The 17,938-nt window shown below is 36.5% G+C and overlaps 1 protein-coding gene and 1 long non-coding RNA gene across 3 annotated transcripts in view; one reads left to right on the forward strand and one right to left on the reverse strand.

Annotated features, from left to right (window-relative positions):
- The window catches only part of LOC133664770 (uncharacterized), a 51,744-nt gene extending 41,064 nt beyond the window's left edge, over positions 1 to 10,680 (forward strand). The window contains exons 2-3 of the long non-coding RNA XR_009828619.1: positions 8,089 to 8,123; positions 10,498 to 10,680. This is a non-coding gene — a long non-coding RNA (uncharacterized LOC133664770). The remainder of the gene's footprint in view (positions 1 to 8,088; positions 8,124 to 10,497) is intronic.
- Positions 1 to 17,938, reverse strand: part of LOC133664762 (protein FAM110B-like) — a 36,364-nt gene that overhangs the window by 6,133 nt on the left and 12,293 nt on the right. For both annotated transcript variants that reach the window (XR_009828617.1, XM_062069664.1), the window contains exons 2-4: positions 8,022 to 8,108; positions 2,453 to 2,738; positions 869 to 1,278 (exon numbers count right to left, since the gene is read on the reverse strand). Coding sequence is in view for 1 of the 2 variants with exons in the window: in XM_062069664.1 (XP_061925648.1) it covers positions 869 to 1,278; positions 2,453 to 2,575 (533 nt within the window). In the remaining variant the exon portion in view is untranslated. The remainder of the gene's footprint in view (positions 1 to 868; positions 1,279 to 2,452; positions 2,739 to 8,021; positions 8,109 to 17,938) is intronic.

Genomic DNA, 17,938 nt, shown 5'->3' on the forward strand with positions numbered 1-17,938 from the left:
CAGCTCCAGTTGACCCATCAGGGCCAAATCAACCACAAACGGCAGATAATATGACAAGGACCCCCAAACTGGCTGATTGAATAGGGTTGTCACGATACCCGAATTTCAGGAGTCGATAAATGCAATTTTTCCGGGTTGGCGAGGAGACCCTGCCCCAAGTGGAGGAGTTCAAGTACATCGGAGTCTTGTTCACGAGTGAGGGAAGAGTGGATTGTGAGATCGACAGGCGCATCATTGTGGCGTCTTCAGTAATGCGGACGCTGTATCGATCCGTTGTGGTGAAGAAGGAGCTGAGCCGGAAGGCAAAGCTCTCAATTTACCGGTCGATCTATGTTCCCATCCTCACCTATGGTCAAGAGCTTTGGGTTATGACCGAAAGGACAAGATCACGGGTACAAGCGGCCGAAATGAGTTTCCTCCGCCGGGTGGCGGGGCTCTCCCTTAGAGATAGGGTGAGAAACTCTGCCATCCGGGGGGAGCTCAAAGTAAAACCGCTGCTCCTCCACATCGAGAGGAGCCAGATGAGGTGGTTCGGGAATCTGGTCAGGATGCCACCCAAACGCCTCCCTGGGGAGGTGTTTAGGGCACGTCCGACCGGTAGGAGGCCACGGGGAAGACCCAGGACGCGTTGGGAAGACTATGTCTCCCGGCTGGCCTGGGAACGCCTCGGGATCCCCCGGGAAGAGCTGGACGATGTGGCTGGGGCGAGGAAAGTCTGGGCTTCCCTGCTTAGGCTGGCTAGAAGATGGATGGATAAATGCAATTCACTTTTTTCATGACAAGTCTTTGAAAGTGTCCAAGTATTGACACTTTAGACAACCCGGATTATTTGAATGCAGCCGTCATTCCCTTGAAACTGGTTACTTACGGTGAGGGCGTCCAACTCCTCGTCATTCCCCCAGACGACCTCATCAACACGGCACTCTTAGCTCCACTACGGAGTCCTTCGGGACCTGCTACCGAAGTCGACGATGAATTGAGGAGATTTTTTAAGATCTCCAGGTTCAAATTCTCCCGCTTGCCGCTGCTGGTCGTGGCACACGTGTCCGACTTGGCGTTGTTGTTCGAGGGTTTGAAAGGGACTTCGCCTTTGTGTCCTCCGCCGCACATTCCGGTGCCCCTTTTTGACAGAAGGGTGAGCTCAAGGGGAGACTTGGCCGGAATTTGGGGTTTGATCGGTTCCTGTTTGGCGTTGATAACTTCCTGGCTCTTGACATACTTGGCCTTGTCGGCTTCCAGTCTTTCCACAGCACTGAGGCGTTTGGGGTTGGGTTCCACCTGAAACAGAGCCAAGATCCAAAGTGAGGTGTGGTGTTTGTAGTGCTGACTGACGCCAGGCTTGGCTTGGCATTATCAGAAGTAAGTCTAAAGATTTGTAGTCTTGGTCCACTGGTCAATAATCGGGATTTAACGTTTTTTGTACCTTTGGGCACCTAACCATTTGATCCGATTCCGATTCCTGGGGTGACAATCCCCCACAATAATTATAATGACGGTTTTTCAAAACAATAATAAAAAACTAAGAAAAAATATATAAATTGTTATTTTTTTCAATTTTTGAGAATTATCAATCGATTTGGAATCGGGATGAATAAAAAATACCAACAATTATCGATATTGACTGATATAAAACATTATGTCATGATACAGTTTTTCAGCCATGATAACATTAGCATGGTACATGCTAGCTTTTTTAGCTATTTTTTGTCAGGCGTAATATATTTTTGGTACGGAGCGCACGTGAACTGTTAGCATGTTAACGTTAGCGTGCTAGCTTTGTTGCTAATTTCGCATGTATACAGCTCAAAGTCTGATATTTTGGTACTTAACAAATGCGAACTGCTAGCATGTTAACGTTAGCGTGCTAGCTTTGTTGCTAATTTGCATGAATACAGCTCAAAGTCTGATATTTCGGTACTTAACAAATGCTAACTGTTAGCATGTAAGCATGCTAAAATTAACATCTATTTTGGAAAATGTTCAGATATACACCCCACGGTCATACATTTTGGTACTTGACACATGCCTACTGTTAGCATGTTAGCTTTTTTAGATATTAATGAAGGTATACACCTCAGAGTCATACAAATTTTCAGATATACACCTCATGGTCATACATTTTGGTACTTGACACATGCCTACTGTTAGCATGTTAGCTTTTTTAGATTTTTTAAAAATGTATCTAAATAAGCTAACATGCTAACATTAACAATCTAACAGTAAGCATGCGTCATGTCAACTATTTGACTGTCAGGTATTCATCTGAATAATTTGCCAAAAAGTTAGCATACATGCTAGCATTTGTCCAGTCCTGCAAAATTAGCTACACATCATGGGAGGATACAAAAGGCCATGCTAACTGCTAAGCTAAAGCATGTATAAAAAAAAAAAGCTAAGCTAAGCTAAGCTAACGCATGTGTGCACGGTGAGGCGGCTGTTGGCGAACCGGTACCTGTCTCCTGAAGTAGTCCGGGCCCTTGTTCAGGATCCGGAGGGGCACGGCGGAACTGAAGGGCGCGGCGCCGCCAGCGGCCTTGCTATCTGCCAGAGCCGCAGCGAGGGTCTCCGTTGGCATGGCAATGTAGTGGCTGGGGTGGCCGGCCGTGGTGGCGGCGGCAGCAGCGGGAGCAGGGGGGTTGGCAGAGGGCGGGGCCACCGAGGGACCCCCAAAACATGAAGACACGGGTTGGCAAGGAGGACGCCTAGAAACAGGGGAAGACCCTCACCATCACCACGACCTGAAATAGAGCACACGTGAACAGAAACGTGATTAGCAACTAGAAAAGTGCGTGTGAATGCTGAAAAGCCCATCTGAAATGCTAACAATTAGCACGCTAGTGTCAGGTCATAAAAAATATAACAGTTAGCATGCGTCAAGTACCAAAATGTATGACACTTTATTAGTATCTAAAAGAGCTAACATGCTAACATTAGCATGCTAACAGTAAGCATACGTAATGAACAAAAATATATGACTCAGTTGCATATTTGAAAAAATTGCCAAAAAACCTAGCCTGCTAATTTTAGTATGTTTAGATGCCAATTGTTTGCATCTGTCTAGTTCCAAAACATCCAACTCTGAGGCTACAAAGCTAGCATGCTAACATAAACATGCTAACAGTTAGCATGCGCCAAGCACCAAAAATATATGACACCTGCAAAAAAGCAGCTTAAAAATGCTAATACAAGCGTTAACATGCGTCACGTAGCAAAATGTACATACCTATAAAAATATCTAAAAAAGTCTAACAGTAAGCATGCGTCACGTCAAATATTTGACTGTGAGGTGTTTATCTGAATAATTTGCCAAAAAAGCTAGCATACATGCTAACAATTAGCATTTGTTCAGTACCAAAATATCAAACTTTGGGGTGCACAATTAGCTGCAAAGCTAGCATACTAACATTAATATGCTAACAGTTCACATGTGCTAAGTACCAAAAATATATGACACATGCTACTGTACATAAAACATATTACAAAAACAGGCTACAAAACAACTTAAAATGCTACACAAAACATGCAACAAAAACATGCTACTGTACATAAAACATATTACAAAAACATGCTACAAAACAACTTAAAATGCTACATGAAACATGCCACAAAAACATGCTACTGTACATAAAACATATTACAAAAACATGCTACAAAACAACTTAAAATGCTACATGAAACACGCCACAAAAACATGCTACTGTACATAAAACATATTACAAAAACATGCTACAAAACAACTTAAAATGCTACATGAAATATGCCACAAAAACATGCTATTGTACACAAAACATATTACAAAAACATGCTACAAAACAACTTCAAATGCGACATGAAACATGCTATAAAAACTTGCTACAGTACTTTTTTTTTTACACAAAACTTGCAACAAAACAACATAAAATATTATAATATGCTCCAAAAACAACTTAAAATGCTACATGAAACATGCCACAAAAACATGCTATTGTACATAAAATATATTACAAAAACATGCTACAAAGCAACTGAAAATGCCACATGAAACAAGCTCAAAAAAGTTGTTACAGTACATAATATTTTTTACACAAAACATGCAACAATAACAACAAAATATAAAAATAAACATGCTACAAAAACAACTTAAAATGCTACATAAACATGTTACTAAAACATGCTACAAAACTACTTAAAAGGCTACAGGAAACATGCTACAAAAACATGCTACTGTACGTAAAACATGTGACTAAAACATGTACAAAACAACTTAAAATGCTACATGAAACGTACTACATGAAAACATGCTACATGAAACATGCTAGTACTGTACACAATAAACACAACATAAAACATAATAATAAACCTACTACATGCTACTACTGTACACAATAATATACACAACATAAAACATAATAATAAACATGCTACATGCTACTACTGTACACAACAATAAACACAACATAAAACATAATAATATACCTACTACATGCTACTACTGTACACAATAATAAACACAACATAAAACATAATAATAAACCTACTACATGCTACTACTGTACACAATAATAAACACAACATAAAACATAATAATAAACATGCTACATGCTACTACTGTACACAATAATAAACACAACATAAAACATAATAATAAACCTACTACATGCTACTACTGTACACAATAATAAACACAACATAAAACATAATAATATACCTACTACATGCTACTACTGTACACAATAATAAACACAACATAAAACATAATAATAAACATGCTACATGCTACTACTGTACACAATAATAAACACAACATAAAACACAATAATAAACATGCTACATGCTACTACTGTACACACTAATAAACACAACATTAAACATAATAATAAACATGCTACATGCTACTACTGTACACACTAACAAACACAACATTAAACATAATACAAAACATGCGACAAAACAACTACACTACATAAAACATGCTACTGTACATAAAACATGTTACAAAAAGCCTACTACAAAAATGACTTCAAAATGCTACATGAGACATGCTACTGTACATAAAACATGTCATAAAAACCTGCTCCAAAACAACTAAAAAATGCTACAAGAAACATGCTACAAATCACGCTACCGTACATAAAACATGTTACAAAAACATGCTACAAAAAAGGAATCTAAATGCTACATGAAACATGCTACAAATCATGTTACTGTATATAAAACATGTTACAAAAAACCTGCTCCAAAAACGACTCAAAAATGCTACATGAAACATGCTATAAATCATGCTACTGTATATAAAACATGTTACAAAAAACCTGCTCCAAAAATGACTCAAAAATGCTACATGAAACATGCTATAAATCATGCTACTGTACATAAAACATGTTACAAAAAACCTGCTCCAAAAATGACTCAAAAATGCTACATGAAACATGCTATAAATCATGCTACTGTATATAAAACATGTTACAAAAAACCTGCTCCAAAAATGACTCAAAAATGCTACATGAAACATGCTATAAATCATGCTACTGTACATAAAACATGTTACAAAAAACCTGCTCCAAAAATGACTCAAAAATGCTACATGAAACATGCTATAAATCATGCTACTGTATATAAAACGTTACAAAAAACATGCTCCAAAAATGACTCAAAAATGCTACATGAAACATGCTATAAATCATGCTACTGCACATAAAACATGTTACAAAAAACATGCTACAAAAAGAACTCAAAAATGCTACAGGAAACAATCTACAAAGCATGCTACCGTACATAAAACATGTTACAAAAAGGACTAAAAAATGCTACATGAAACATGCTACATATCATGCTATTTTATATAAAACATGTTACAAAAAACCTGCTCCAAAAATGAGTAAAAATGCCACATGAAACATGCTACAAATCATGTTACTGTATGTAAAACATTTTACAAAAAACCTGCTCCAAAAACGACTCAAACATGCTACATGAAACATGCTACAAGTCATGCTACTGTACATGAAGCATGCTACAAAAAACCTGCTCCAAAAAAAAAAAATGCTTCATGAAACATGCTACAAATCATGCTACTGTACATAAAGACATTTTACAAAAAACCTGCTCCAAAAACGACTCAAACATGCTACATGAAACATGCTACAAGTCATGCTACTGTACATAAAGCATGCTACAAAAAACCTGCTCCAAAAAAAAAAAAAGCTTCATGAAACATGCTACAAATCATGCTACTGTACATAAAGACATTTTACAAAAAACCTGCTCCAAAAATGACTCAAAATTTTACATGAAACATGCTACAAAAACTTAACATGAATGCAACAGAAAACAAACTACAAAAAAACATGTAGCATGAAACATGCTAACAAACACAACATTAAAGATGCTACATAAACATGCTAAAATAATTATGCTACAATAACATGTTACTTAGAACATACTACAAAAACATGCTACACAAACACAACATTAAAGATGCTACATAAACATGCTAAAATAATTATGCTACAATAACATGTTACTTAGAACATACTACAAAAACATGTTAAACAAACACAACATAAAATATGCAACATCAACATGCTAAAAGAATAATGCTCCAATAACATGTTACTTGGAACATACTACAAAAACATGTTACACAAACGCAACATAAAAGATGCTACATACACATGCTAAAATAATTATGAATATAATTAAAAATTAATTCACTCCACATTCACACCTTCATGGTGGTTAGCTACATGCTGTAGTACTTTAAAAGATTTATTTAAATAAAAAGTGTGTAACAAATCAAATCTATCATTGTTGTTTCTGACCGGTGTTGTGTCCTACCCTATTCAGCGGTACTTGAACGCATCATAGGAGTATAGAAGGATCACTCATCTTCCCGATGGGGAAACATGTTAATGTCTCTTCTTTCATGTTAGCATTTAAGCTAGCACCAGTCAGTCCGTGGGTTGATCAAAGTGCAGTTGTCAGTCACGGCTTCTCCGTCATTATAACCCTATAAACGCCAAATGCATCATAAGTGATACAACGGGTTTTGGAGCCCAGTGTCATTTTGTCTTCCTAAAAAGCCAGATGTATCAGATCAGATGCATGCATTACACATATCACCCACATGGTGGCAGTAATGGACTTATTAGAGTGCTGTCCTGCAAGATTGCCACAAAGAAGAAACGAGAGACACCTGATTTTTTAAGATAAACTTTGCCGAATCTAAAGGGAAAAGGTAATAAAAATTTACTTTTTTTTACTGACACATTGGTATGAACAGTTAATCGGTTTATGTGATGTGAAATTACTTAATATTTCATCATATATTTTATAGTAAAACTGTTTTTAAAAGTGTGTATCAAATTTGATACAACAAGTTTAAAAGGTCATAAATTGGTTAATTGTCATTTTATTGTATTTCCTGCATTATAAATACCATGGTTTTAAATAAACACATGTCATGTGTACATTACACTATGGTGTGTTTAGAGGTCAAATATACGTATACAATTTGCTACATTATTTTGTGGCGATCACTTGGTGTGTGGTGCGAAAAAAATAAATAAATAAATACATTTTAAAAAATGGGATTGTACTGAAAATGTAAATTTTAAAACTAAATCACATAAAAAAAATGCATAATGATAATGACGTTTTTTTGAAGATTGAAGATGCTTTAAAAATGATAAAAATGTGAATTTAAGTGATGTGGAGCAGCTGGGGAACATGACCAATGTTCTTTTTATGTCTGGAAATAACATGATAAATACTTAATTATATTTTGGCTTGTTATATTAAAAAAAAAAACCCCAAAAAACTTTGTGACCTGCTGTATCAGATATGATACACATCGAAAACCAAATTATTTTTGTAAAATAAAAAATACATGTCTTCAGAAGGACTAATAAAAGCTCCAATTTCAAATAATTGAAGTGTCTGTCGTTGAAGTTCAAGTAGCAGTGATTGTCTCACACACACTCGGTGTTCTCATTGTAGCAGTCAAAGTCAACACATGAGAAAATGCAAGACATGCTTCTTACCAGCGTGGTAATGTTTGGATGGCGTAGGTTCTTCTTCACACCTTGATGCCTCCTTCTTGTCCAGCAGGTGTCACTCAGCAACTGGAGCTGTCAATCAAAGAGGTGAGTATTATTTAACACTTAGGCTTAGGTCAGGCTGATTAGAAAGTCATCAAAGGTTCTGCATAAATAACTGCCGATAATACAAATGTACATGATGGCTAGTGGGGAACTAGTGGGGCCACATTAAATGAACTAGCGGGGCCACCTTAACGGAAGCGGCGGGCCACACCACATGCATTACATGATGCAACAGGCCAAATTAAATGACGTGGCGGGCCACATTAGATGGTGCGTCGAGCCGCTTTACACGATGCGGCGGGCCACCTTAAATGACGTGGCGGGCTACATTAAATGATGCGGTGAGCCACCTTAAATGATGTGGCGGAACACATTAAATTATGCGGAAGGCCACTTTAAATAATGTGGCAAGCCACATTAAATGATGCCGGGGGCCACCTTAAATGATGTGGCGGGCTACATTAAATGATGCGGCGAAACACATTAAATTATGCGGCAGACCACATTAAATGATGTGGCGGGCCACATTAAATGATGTAGCGAACACATACATGATGTGGCGGGCCACCTTAAATGACCTGGCGGGCTACATTAAATGATGTGATGGGTCACATTAAATGACGTGGCGGGCTACATTAAATGATGCTGTGGGCCACCTTAAATGACGTGGACTGCCACCTTAAATGACCTGGCGGGCTACATCAAATGATGTGGTGGGTCACATTAAATGATGTGGCGGGCTACATTAAATGATGCGGTGGGCCACTTTAAATGACGTAGACCGCCACCTTAAATGATCTGGCGGGCTTCATTAAATGATGCGGTGGGCCACCTTCAATGATGTGGCGGGCCACCTTAAATGACTTAGCAGGCTACATTAGATATTGCGGTGGGCCACCTTAAATGACGTGGCGGGCCAACTGAAATGATGTGGCAGGCCACCTTAAATGACTTGGCAGGCTACATTAAATGATGCGGCGGGTCACATTAATGACGTGGACAGCCACTTAAATGACGTGGCGGGCTACATTAAATGATGCGGCGGGTCACAATGACGTGGACAGCCACTTAAATGATGTGGCGGGCTACATTAAATGACGCGGCGGGTCACATTAATGACGTGGACAGCCACATTAAATGATGTGGCGGGCTACATTAAATGACGCGGCGGGTCACATTAATGACGTGGACAACCACATTAAATGATGCGGCGGGTCACAATGACGTGGACAGCCACTTAAATGATGTGGCGGGCTACATTAAATGATGCGGTGGGTCACATTAATGACGTGGACAGCCACATTAAATGATGTGGCGGGCTACATTAAATGACGCGGCGGGTCACATTAATGACGTGGACAACCACATTAAATGACGCGGCGGGTCACATTAATGACGTGGACAGCCACATTAATGACGTGGACAGCCACATTAAATGATGTGGCGGGCTACATTAAATGATGCGGCGGGTCACATTAATGACGTGGACAGCCACTTTAAATGATGTGGCGGGTCACATTAATGACGTGGACAGCCACTTTGAATGATGTGGCGGGTCACATTAAATGATGTGGTGGACAGCCACATTAAATGATGCGGCGGGTCACATTAATGACGTGGACAGCCACTTTAAATGATGTGGCGGGTCACATTAAATGATGTGGTGGACAGCCACATTAAATGATGCGGCGGGTCACATTAATGACGTGGACAGCCACATTAAATGATGTGGTGGACAGCCACATTAAATGATGCGGCGGGTCACATTAATGACGTGGACAGCCACCTTAAATGATGTGGTGGACAGCCACTTTAAATGATGTGGCGGGTCACATTAAATGATGTGGACAGCCACTTTAAATGATGTGGCGGGTCACATTAAATGATGTGGTGGACAGCCACATTAAATGATGTGGCGGGTCACATTAATGATGCTAAAGCGTTAATAATTATCGACGTGTTTCTTGCATATTTTTTCATTCCATCTAAATACAAAATATAACAAACAAAAAAAAGTTTTGTCGGCAAGAAAAGGGTCAGGAATTTTTTGTCTTTTTTTTTTTTGTCCTTTACCTTTGCTTACTTTTTGTCAAAGTGAAGTTTGTTCACTCGCGTTAAAAAATATTTTTTCAATAAAATCACGTTTTTTTTTTTGCCGCTGACGATTTAAAAATAAAATATGGACGCGGGAGGAAGAAGGTCGTTTTATTAAAAAGACATTTTCCCAAGAAGCATTACTTACAATAAGTCATTTTACGCAGGCAACATACTTTATGTACGTCAATATTGGTTAGTCACAATGGTAGAAAAAAAAAAAGGTGTGACAAAGTCATTGATGCTTTCTTCTGCCTCTCCATGACTCATTGCAATATCATAACCTCTGCTTATCTGCCGTATCCTCCCACATTCTCTGCAGGCACTGAGGTGGACAGCCTGCCACGCAGCAACAACAACAGCATGATGTCGATCATTACCCCAACCCTCCTCCTTCCACCATAAAAAGCCATACCTTTGCTCAATGGAAATCCAGTTTTGTATGAAGGATGCCACCCATTTTTGCCGACCGAAAATTGAAGTTTTGGGCCATATTTGTCATTAAAACAACTCTCTATTGTTTCTTTTGTACAAAACCCAACTTTGCTTTTTTTTTTGCAAATATTAGCTCATTTGGAATTTGATGCCTGCAACATGTTTCAAAAAAAGCTGGCACCAGTGGCAAAAAAGAGTGAGAAAATTGGGGAATGCTCGTCAAAGACTTATTTGGAACATCCCACAGGTGAACGGGCTAACTGGGAACAGGTGGGTGCCATGATTGGGTATGAAAGCAGCTTCCATGAAATGCTCAAACAAGGGCGGGGCGAGGGTCACCACTTTGTCAACAAATGAGCAAATTGGTTTAAGAACAACATTTATCAACCAGCTATTGCAAGGAATTTAGGGATTTCACCATCTACGGTCCGTAATATCATTAAAATATCAGAGAACCTGGAGAAAGGCCGAAAACCAACATTGAATGCCCGTGACCTTGGATCCCTCAGGCGGTACGGCATCAAAAAGCCACGTCAGTGTGTAAAGGATATCACCACATGGGCTCAGGAACACATCAGATAACCACTGTCAGTAACTACAGTCGGTCGCTACATCTGTAAGTGCGAGTTAAAACTCTACTATGCAAAGCCACAGACATTTATCAACAACACCCAGAAACGCCGCCGGCTTCGCTGGGCCCCGAGCTCATCTAAGATGGACTGATGCAAAGTGGAAAAGTCTTCCGTGGGCTGACGAGCCCACATTTCAAATAGTTTTTGGAAACTGTAGACGTTAAGAGGAAGAGAACCATCCGGATTGTTTCTAGGGTGAAAGTGTAAAAGGCAGCATGTGTGATGGTATGGGGGTGTATTAGTGGCCAAGACATGGGTAACTTACACGTCTGTGAAGGCACCATTAATGCTGAAAGGTACATACAGGGTTTTGGAGCAACATATGTTGCCATCATGGACGCCCCTGCTTATTTCAGCAAGACCGCGATCACGTTTGAAAAGATCCGATTCCAAAAGCTTGTGGACCAAATCTGATGCAGATTTGAAGCGCTTTGGAGCGCTTAGACTGGCAATCCGATCTGATTAGGTGCCCAGTGTCCTGATTCAGAGCCAGCAGTCCCACCACAAAACCCGGATCTCAGAGCCTAATGGTCTTTTGGAGATCTAGAATCTGTTAGGACAAAAGCATCCAACCTCAGTAGACCAACACATTCCTGTTCTATCATCTGAAAGGTTAGTTTGTACCACTCCACACATCCAAAGATCTTACCACACCAACAGTTCCTGGGGGTCCATGAACGGGTGAAGCACATAGTCCTGGTACCCATCCTTGCTCACAATGAACACATGAATAATATTATATATCATTAATGTCAGGGAACATCAAAGCATGACAAGTCCTCGTATCGGCAGTGACTCTCGGCTCCTCGTTTGAACTCCTGGCTCGGGTCGGAGGCTGCAGTTCTATCCGAGCTAATGGGTTTAGCCTACAGACTTACTGGACTTATTCTGGGAACATCACAGTCCCCAGGTCCACGCCACATTCAGCCAATGAATGACAGAGAAACACTGGCAAATGTTCTCCAGATTCAGTCCAAAGAAGATCCAAGTTCAACGGCCATTAGTTCTAGCAGCAGTTTCGGGTGTGCCAGGTGTATAGCTAGCACCCTACTGTCACCATACATGCATGGTACGGGTATAATGGTACATTACCATGCGTTATGGACTATAGAATAGAATAGAAGGTACTTTATTGATCCCTGGGGGAAATTCAGCACCACAGTTTGCTCACAATAAACACTTAGCTATTTTTTTACATGTGAATAATATAAATACAGTCTATTATACAGCATTATTCACATGTGAATAATATAAATACAGTCTATTATACAGCATTATTCACATGTGAATAATATAAATACAGTCTATTATACAGCATTATTCACATGTGAATAATATAAATACAGTTTATTAAACATCATTATTCACATGTGAATAATATAAATACAGTCTATTACACAGCATTATTCACATGTGAATAATATAAATACAGTTTATTAAAGGCCTACTGAAACCCACTACTACCGACCACGCAGTCTGATAGTTTATATATCAATGATGAAATCTTAACATTATAACACATGCCAATACGGCCGGGTTAACTTATAAAGTGACATTTTAAATTTGCCGCTAAACTTCCGGTTCGAAACGCCTCTGAGGATGACGTATGCGTGTGACGTGGCCCGGCGAACACGGGTATGCCTTCCACATTGAAGCCGATACGAAAAAGCTCTGTTTTCATTTCATAATTCCACAGTATTCTGGACATCTGTGTTCGTGAATCTGTTTCAATCATGTTCATTGCATTATGGAGAAGGAAGCCGAGCAAGCAAAGAAGAAATTTGTCGGTGCGAAATGGACGTATTTTTCGAACGTAGTCAGCCACAACAGTACACAGCCGGCGCTTCTTTGTTTACATTCCCGAAAGATGCAGTCAAGATGGAAGAACTCGGATAACAGAGACTCTAACCAGGAGGACTTTTGATTTGGATACACAGACGCCTGTAGAGAACTGGGACAACACAGACTCTTACCAGGATTACTTTGATTTGGATGACAAAGACGCAGACGTGCTACTGTGAGTATGCAGCTTTGGCTTTTTTTTGCGTATGTACGTAACTTTTTTTAAATATATAAGCTTTATGAACCTTGGGTTAGGTGAACGGTCTTTTGGGCTGAGTGATTGTGTGTGTTGATCATGTGTTTGAATTGTATTGGCGTGTTCTATGGAGCTAGGAGCTAGCAGAGGAGCTAGGAGCTAGCATAACACGTACCGTACCGTACGTGCGCGTCACGTACGTAACTTTTTAAAAATATATAAGCTTTATGAACCTTGGGTTAGGTGAACGGTCTTTTGGGCTGAGTGATTGTGTGTGTTGATCAGGTGTTTGAATTGTATTGGCGTGTTCTATGGAGCTAGGAGCTAGCAGAGGAGCTAGGAGCTAGCATAACAAACACGCAGGTGTTATTATGCAGGATTAATTTGTGGCATATTAAATATAAGCCTGGTTGTGTTGTGGCTAATAGAGTATATATATGTCTTGTGTTTATTTACTGTTGTAGTCATTCCCAGCTGAATATCAGGTACCGTGAGTATGCAGCCTTGGCTGCTAAACATTCGATAACTTGACCGTATGTGCGCGTCACGTACGTAACTTTTTAAAAATATATAAGCTTTATGAACCTTGGGTTAGGTAAACGGTCTTTTGGGCTGAGTGATTGTGTGTGTTGATCAGGTGTTTGAATTGTATTGGCGTGTTCTATGGAGCTAGGAGCTAGCAGAGGAGCTAGGAGCTAGCATAACAAACACGCAGGTGTTTTTATGCAGGATTAATTTGTGGCATATTAAATATAAGCCTGGTTGTGTTGTGGCTTATAGAGTATATATATGTCTTGTGTTTATTTACTGTTGTAGTCATTCCCAGCTGAATATCAGGTCACCCCCGGCTCTCACAGCATCTTCCCTATCTGAATAGCTTCAACTCCCCACTAGTCCTTCACTTGCACTTTACTCATCCACAAATCTTTCATCCTCGCTCAAATTAATGGGGAAATTGTCGCTTTCTCGGTCCGAATCTCTCTCACTTCATGCGGCCATCATTGTAAACAATAGGGAACTTTGCGTATATGTTCAACTGACTACGTCACGCTACTTCCGGTAGGTGCAAGCCTTTTTTTTATCAGATACCAAAAGTTGCGATCTTTATCGTCGTTGTTCTATACTAAATCCTTTCAGCAAAAATATGGCAATATCGCGAAATGATCAAGTATGACACATAGAATAGATCTGCTATCCCCGTTTAAATAAAAAAAATTCATTTCAGTAGGCCTTTAAACATCATTATTCACATGTGAATAATATAAATACAGTCTATTATACAGCATTATTCACATGTGAATAACAAATACAGTCTATTCATGTGTGAATAATATAAATACAGTCTATTATACAGCATTATTCACATGTGAATAATATAAATACAGTCTCTTATAAAACATTATTCGCATGTGAATAACATAAATACAGTCTATTATACAGCATTATTCACATGTGAATAATATAAATACAGTCTATTATACAGCATTATTCACATGTGAATAATGTAAATACAGTCTATTATACAGCATTATTCACATGTGAATAATGTAAATACAATCTATTATACAGCATTATTCACATGTGAATAATATAAATACAGTCTATTATACAGCATTATTCACATGTGAATACTATAAATACAGTCTATTATACAGCATTATTCACATGTGAATAATATAAATACAGTCTATTATACAGCATTATTCACATGTGAATAATATAAATGCAGTCTATTATACAACATTATTCACATGTGAATACTATAAATACAGTCTATTATACAGCATTATTCACATGTGAATAATATAAATACAGTCTATTATACAGAATTATTCACATGTGAATAATATAAATACAGTCTATTATACAGCATTATTCACATGTGAATAATATAAATACAGTTTATTAAACATCATTATTCACATGTGAATAATATAAATACAGTCTATTATACAGCATTATTCACATGTGAATAATATAAATACAGTTTATTAAACATCATTATTCACATGTGAATAATATAAATACAGTCTATTATACAGCATTATTCACATGTGAATAACAAATACAGTCTATTCATGTGTGAATAATATAAATACAGTCTATTATACAACATTATTCACATGTGAATAACAAATACAGTCTATTCATGTGTGAATAATATAAATACAGTCTATTATACAGCATTATTCACATGTGAATAATGTAAATACAGTCTATTATACAGCATTATTCACATGTGAATAATGTAAATACAATCTATTATACAGCATTATTCACATGTGAATAATATAAATACAGTCTATTATACAGCATTATTCACATGTGAATACTATAAATACAGTCTATTATACAACATTATTCACATGTGAATAATATAAATACAGTCTATTATACAACATTATTCACATGTGAATACTATAAATACAGTCTATTAAACATCATTATTCACATGTGAATAATATAAATACAGTCTATTATACAGCATTATTCACAAGTGAATAATATAAATACAGTCTATTATACAGCATTATTCACATGTGAATAATATAAATACAGTCTATTATCCAGCATTATTCACATGTGAATAATGTAAATACAGTCTATTATACAGCATTATTCATATGTGAATAATATAAATACAGTCTATTATACAGCATTATTCACATGTGAATAATATAAATACAGTCTATTATACAGCATTATTCACATGTGAATAATGCATTATTCACATGTGAATAATGTAAATACAGTCTATTATACAGCATTATTCATATGTGAATAATATAAATACAGTCTATTATACAGCATTATTCACATGTGAATAATATAAATACAGTCTATTATACAGCATTATTCACATGTGAATAATGTAAATACAATCTATTATACAGCATTATTCACATGTGAATAATATAAATACAGTCTATTATACAGCATTATTCACATGTGAATAATATAAATACAGTCTATTATACAGCATTATTCACATGTGAATAATGTAAATACAGTCTATTATACAGCATTATTCACATGTGAATAATGTAAATACAATCTATTATACAGCATTATTCACATGTGAATAATGTAAATACAATCTATTATACAGCATTATTCACATGTGAATAATATAAATACAGTCTATTATACAGCATTATTCACATGTGAATAATATAAATACAGTCTATTATACAGCATTATTCACATGTGAATAATATAAATACAGTTTATTAAACATCATTATTCACATGTGAATAATATAAATACAGTCTATTATACAGCATTATTCACATGTGAATAATATAAATACAGTTTATTAAACATCATTATTCACATGTGAATAATATAAATACAGTCTATTATACAGCATTATTCACATGTGAATAACAAATACAGTCTATTCATGTGTGAATAATATAAATACAGTCTATTATACAACATTATTCACATGTGAATAACAAATACAGTCTATTCATGTGTGAATAATATAAATACAGTCTATTATACAGCATTATTCACATGTGAATAATGTAAATACAGTCTATTATACAGCATTATTCACATGTGAATAATGTAAATACAATCTATTATACAGCATTATTCACATGTGAATAATATAAATACAGTCTATTATACAGCATTATTCACATGTGAATACTATAAATACAGTCTATTATACAACATTATTCACATGTGAATAATATAAATACAGTCTATTATACAACATTATTCACATGTGAATACTATAAATACAGTCTATTAAACATCATTATTCACATGTGAATAATATAAATACAGTCTATTATACAGCATTATTCACAAGTGAATAATATAAATACAGTCTATTATACAGCATTATTCACATGTGAATAATATAAATACAGTCTATTATCCAGCATTATTCACATGTGAATAATGTAAATACAGTCTATTATACAGCATTATTCATATGTGAATAATATAAATACAGTCTATTATACAGCATTATTCACATGTGAATAATATAAATACAGTCTATTATACAGCATTATTCACATGTGAATAATGCATTATTCACATGTGAATAATGTAAATACAGTCTATTATACAGCATTATTCATATGTGAATAATATAAATACAGTCTATTATACAGCATTATTCACATGTGAATAATATAAATACAGTCTATTATACAGCATTATTCACATGTGAATAATGTAAATACAATCTATTATACAGCATTATTCACATGTGAATAATATAAATACAGTCTATTATACAGCATTATTCACATGTGAATAATATAAATACAGTCTATTATACAGCATTATTCACATGTGAATAATGTAAATACAGTCTATTATACAGCATTATTCACATGTGAATAATGTAAATACAATCTATTATACAGCATTATTCACATGTGAATAATGTAAATACAATCTATTATACAGCATTATTCACATGTGAATAATATAAATACAGTCTATTATACAGCATTATTCACATGTGAATAATATAAATACAGTCTATTATACAGCATTATTCACATGTGAATAATATAAATACAGTCTATTATACAGCATTATTCACATGTGAATAATATAAGTACAGTCTATCATACAGCATTATTCACATGTGAATAATATAGTCTATTATACAGCATTATTCACATGTG

The sequence above is a fragment of the Entelurus aequoreus genome, linkage group LG14, assembly GCF_033978785.1.
Source record: "Entelurus aequoreus isolate RoL-2023_Sb linkage group LG14, RoL_Eaeq_v1.1, whole genome shotgun sequence".
NCBI lineage: Eukaryota > Metazoa > Chordata > Actinopteri > Syngnathiformes > Syngnathidae > Entelurus > Entelurus aequoreus.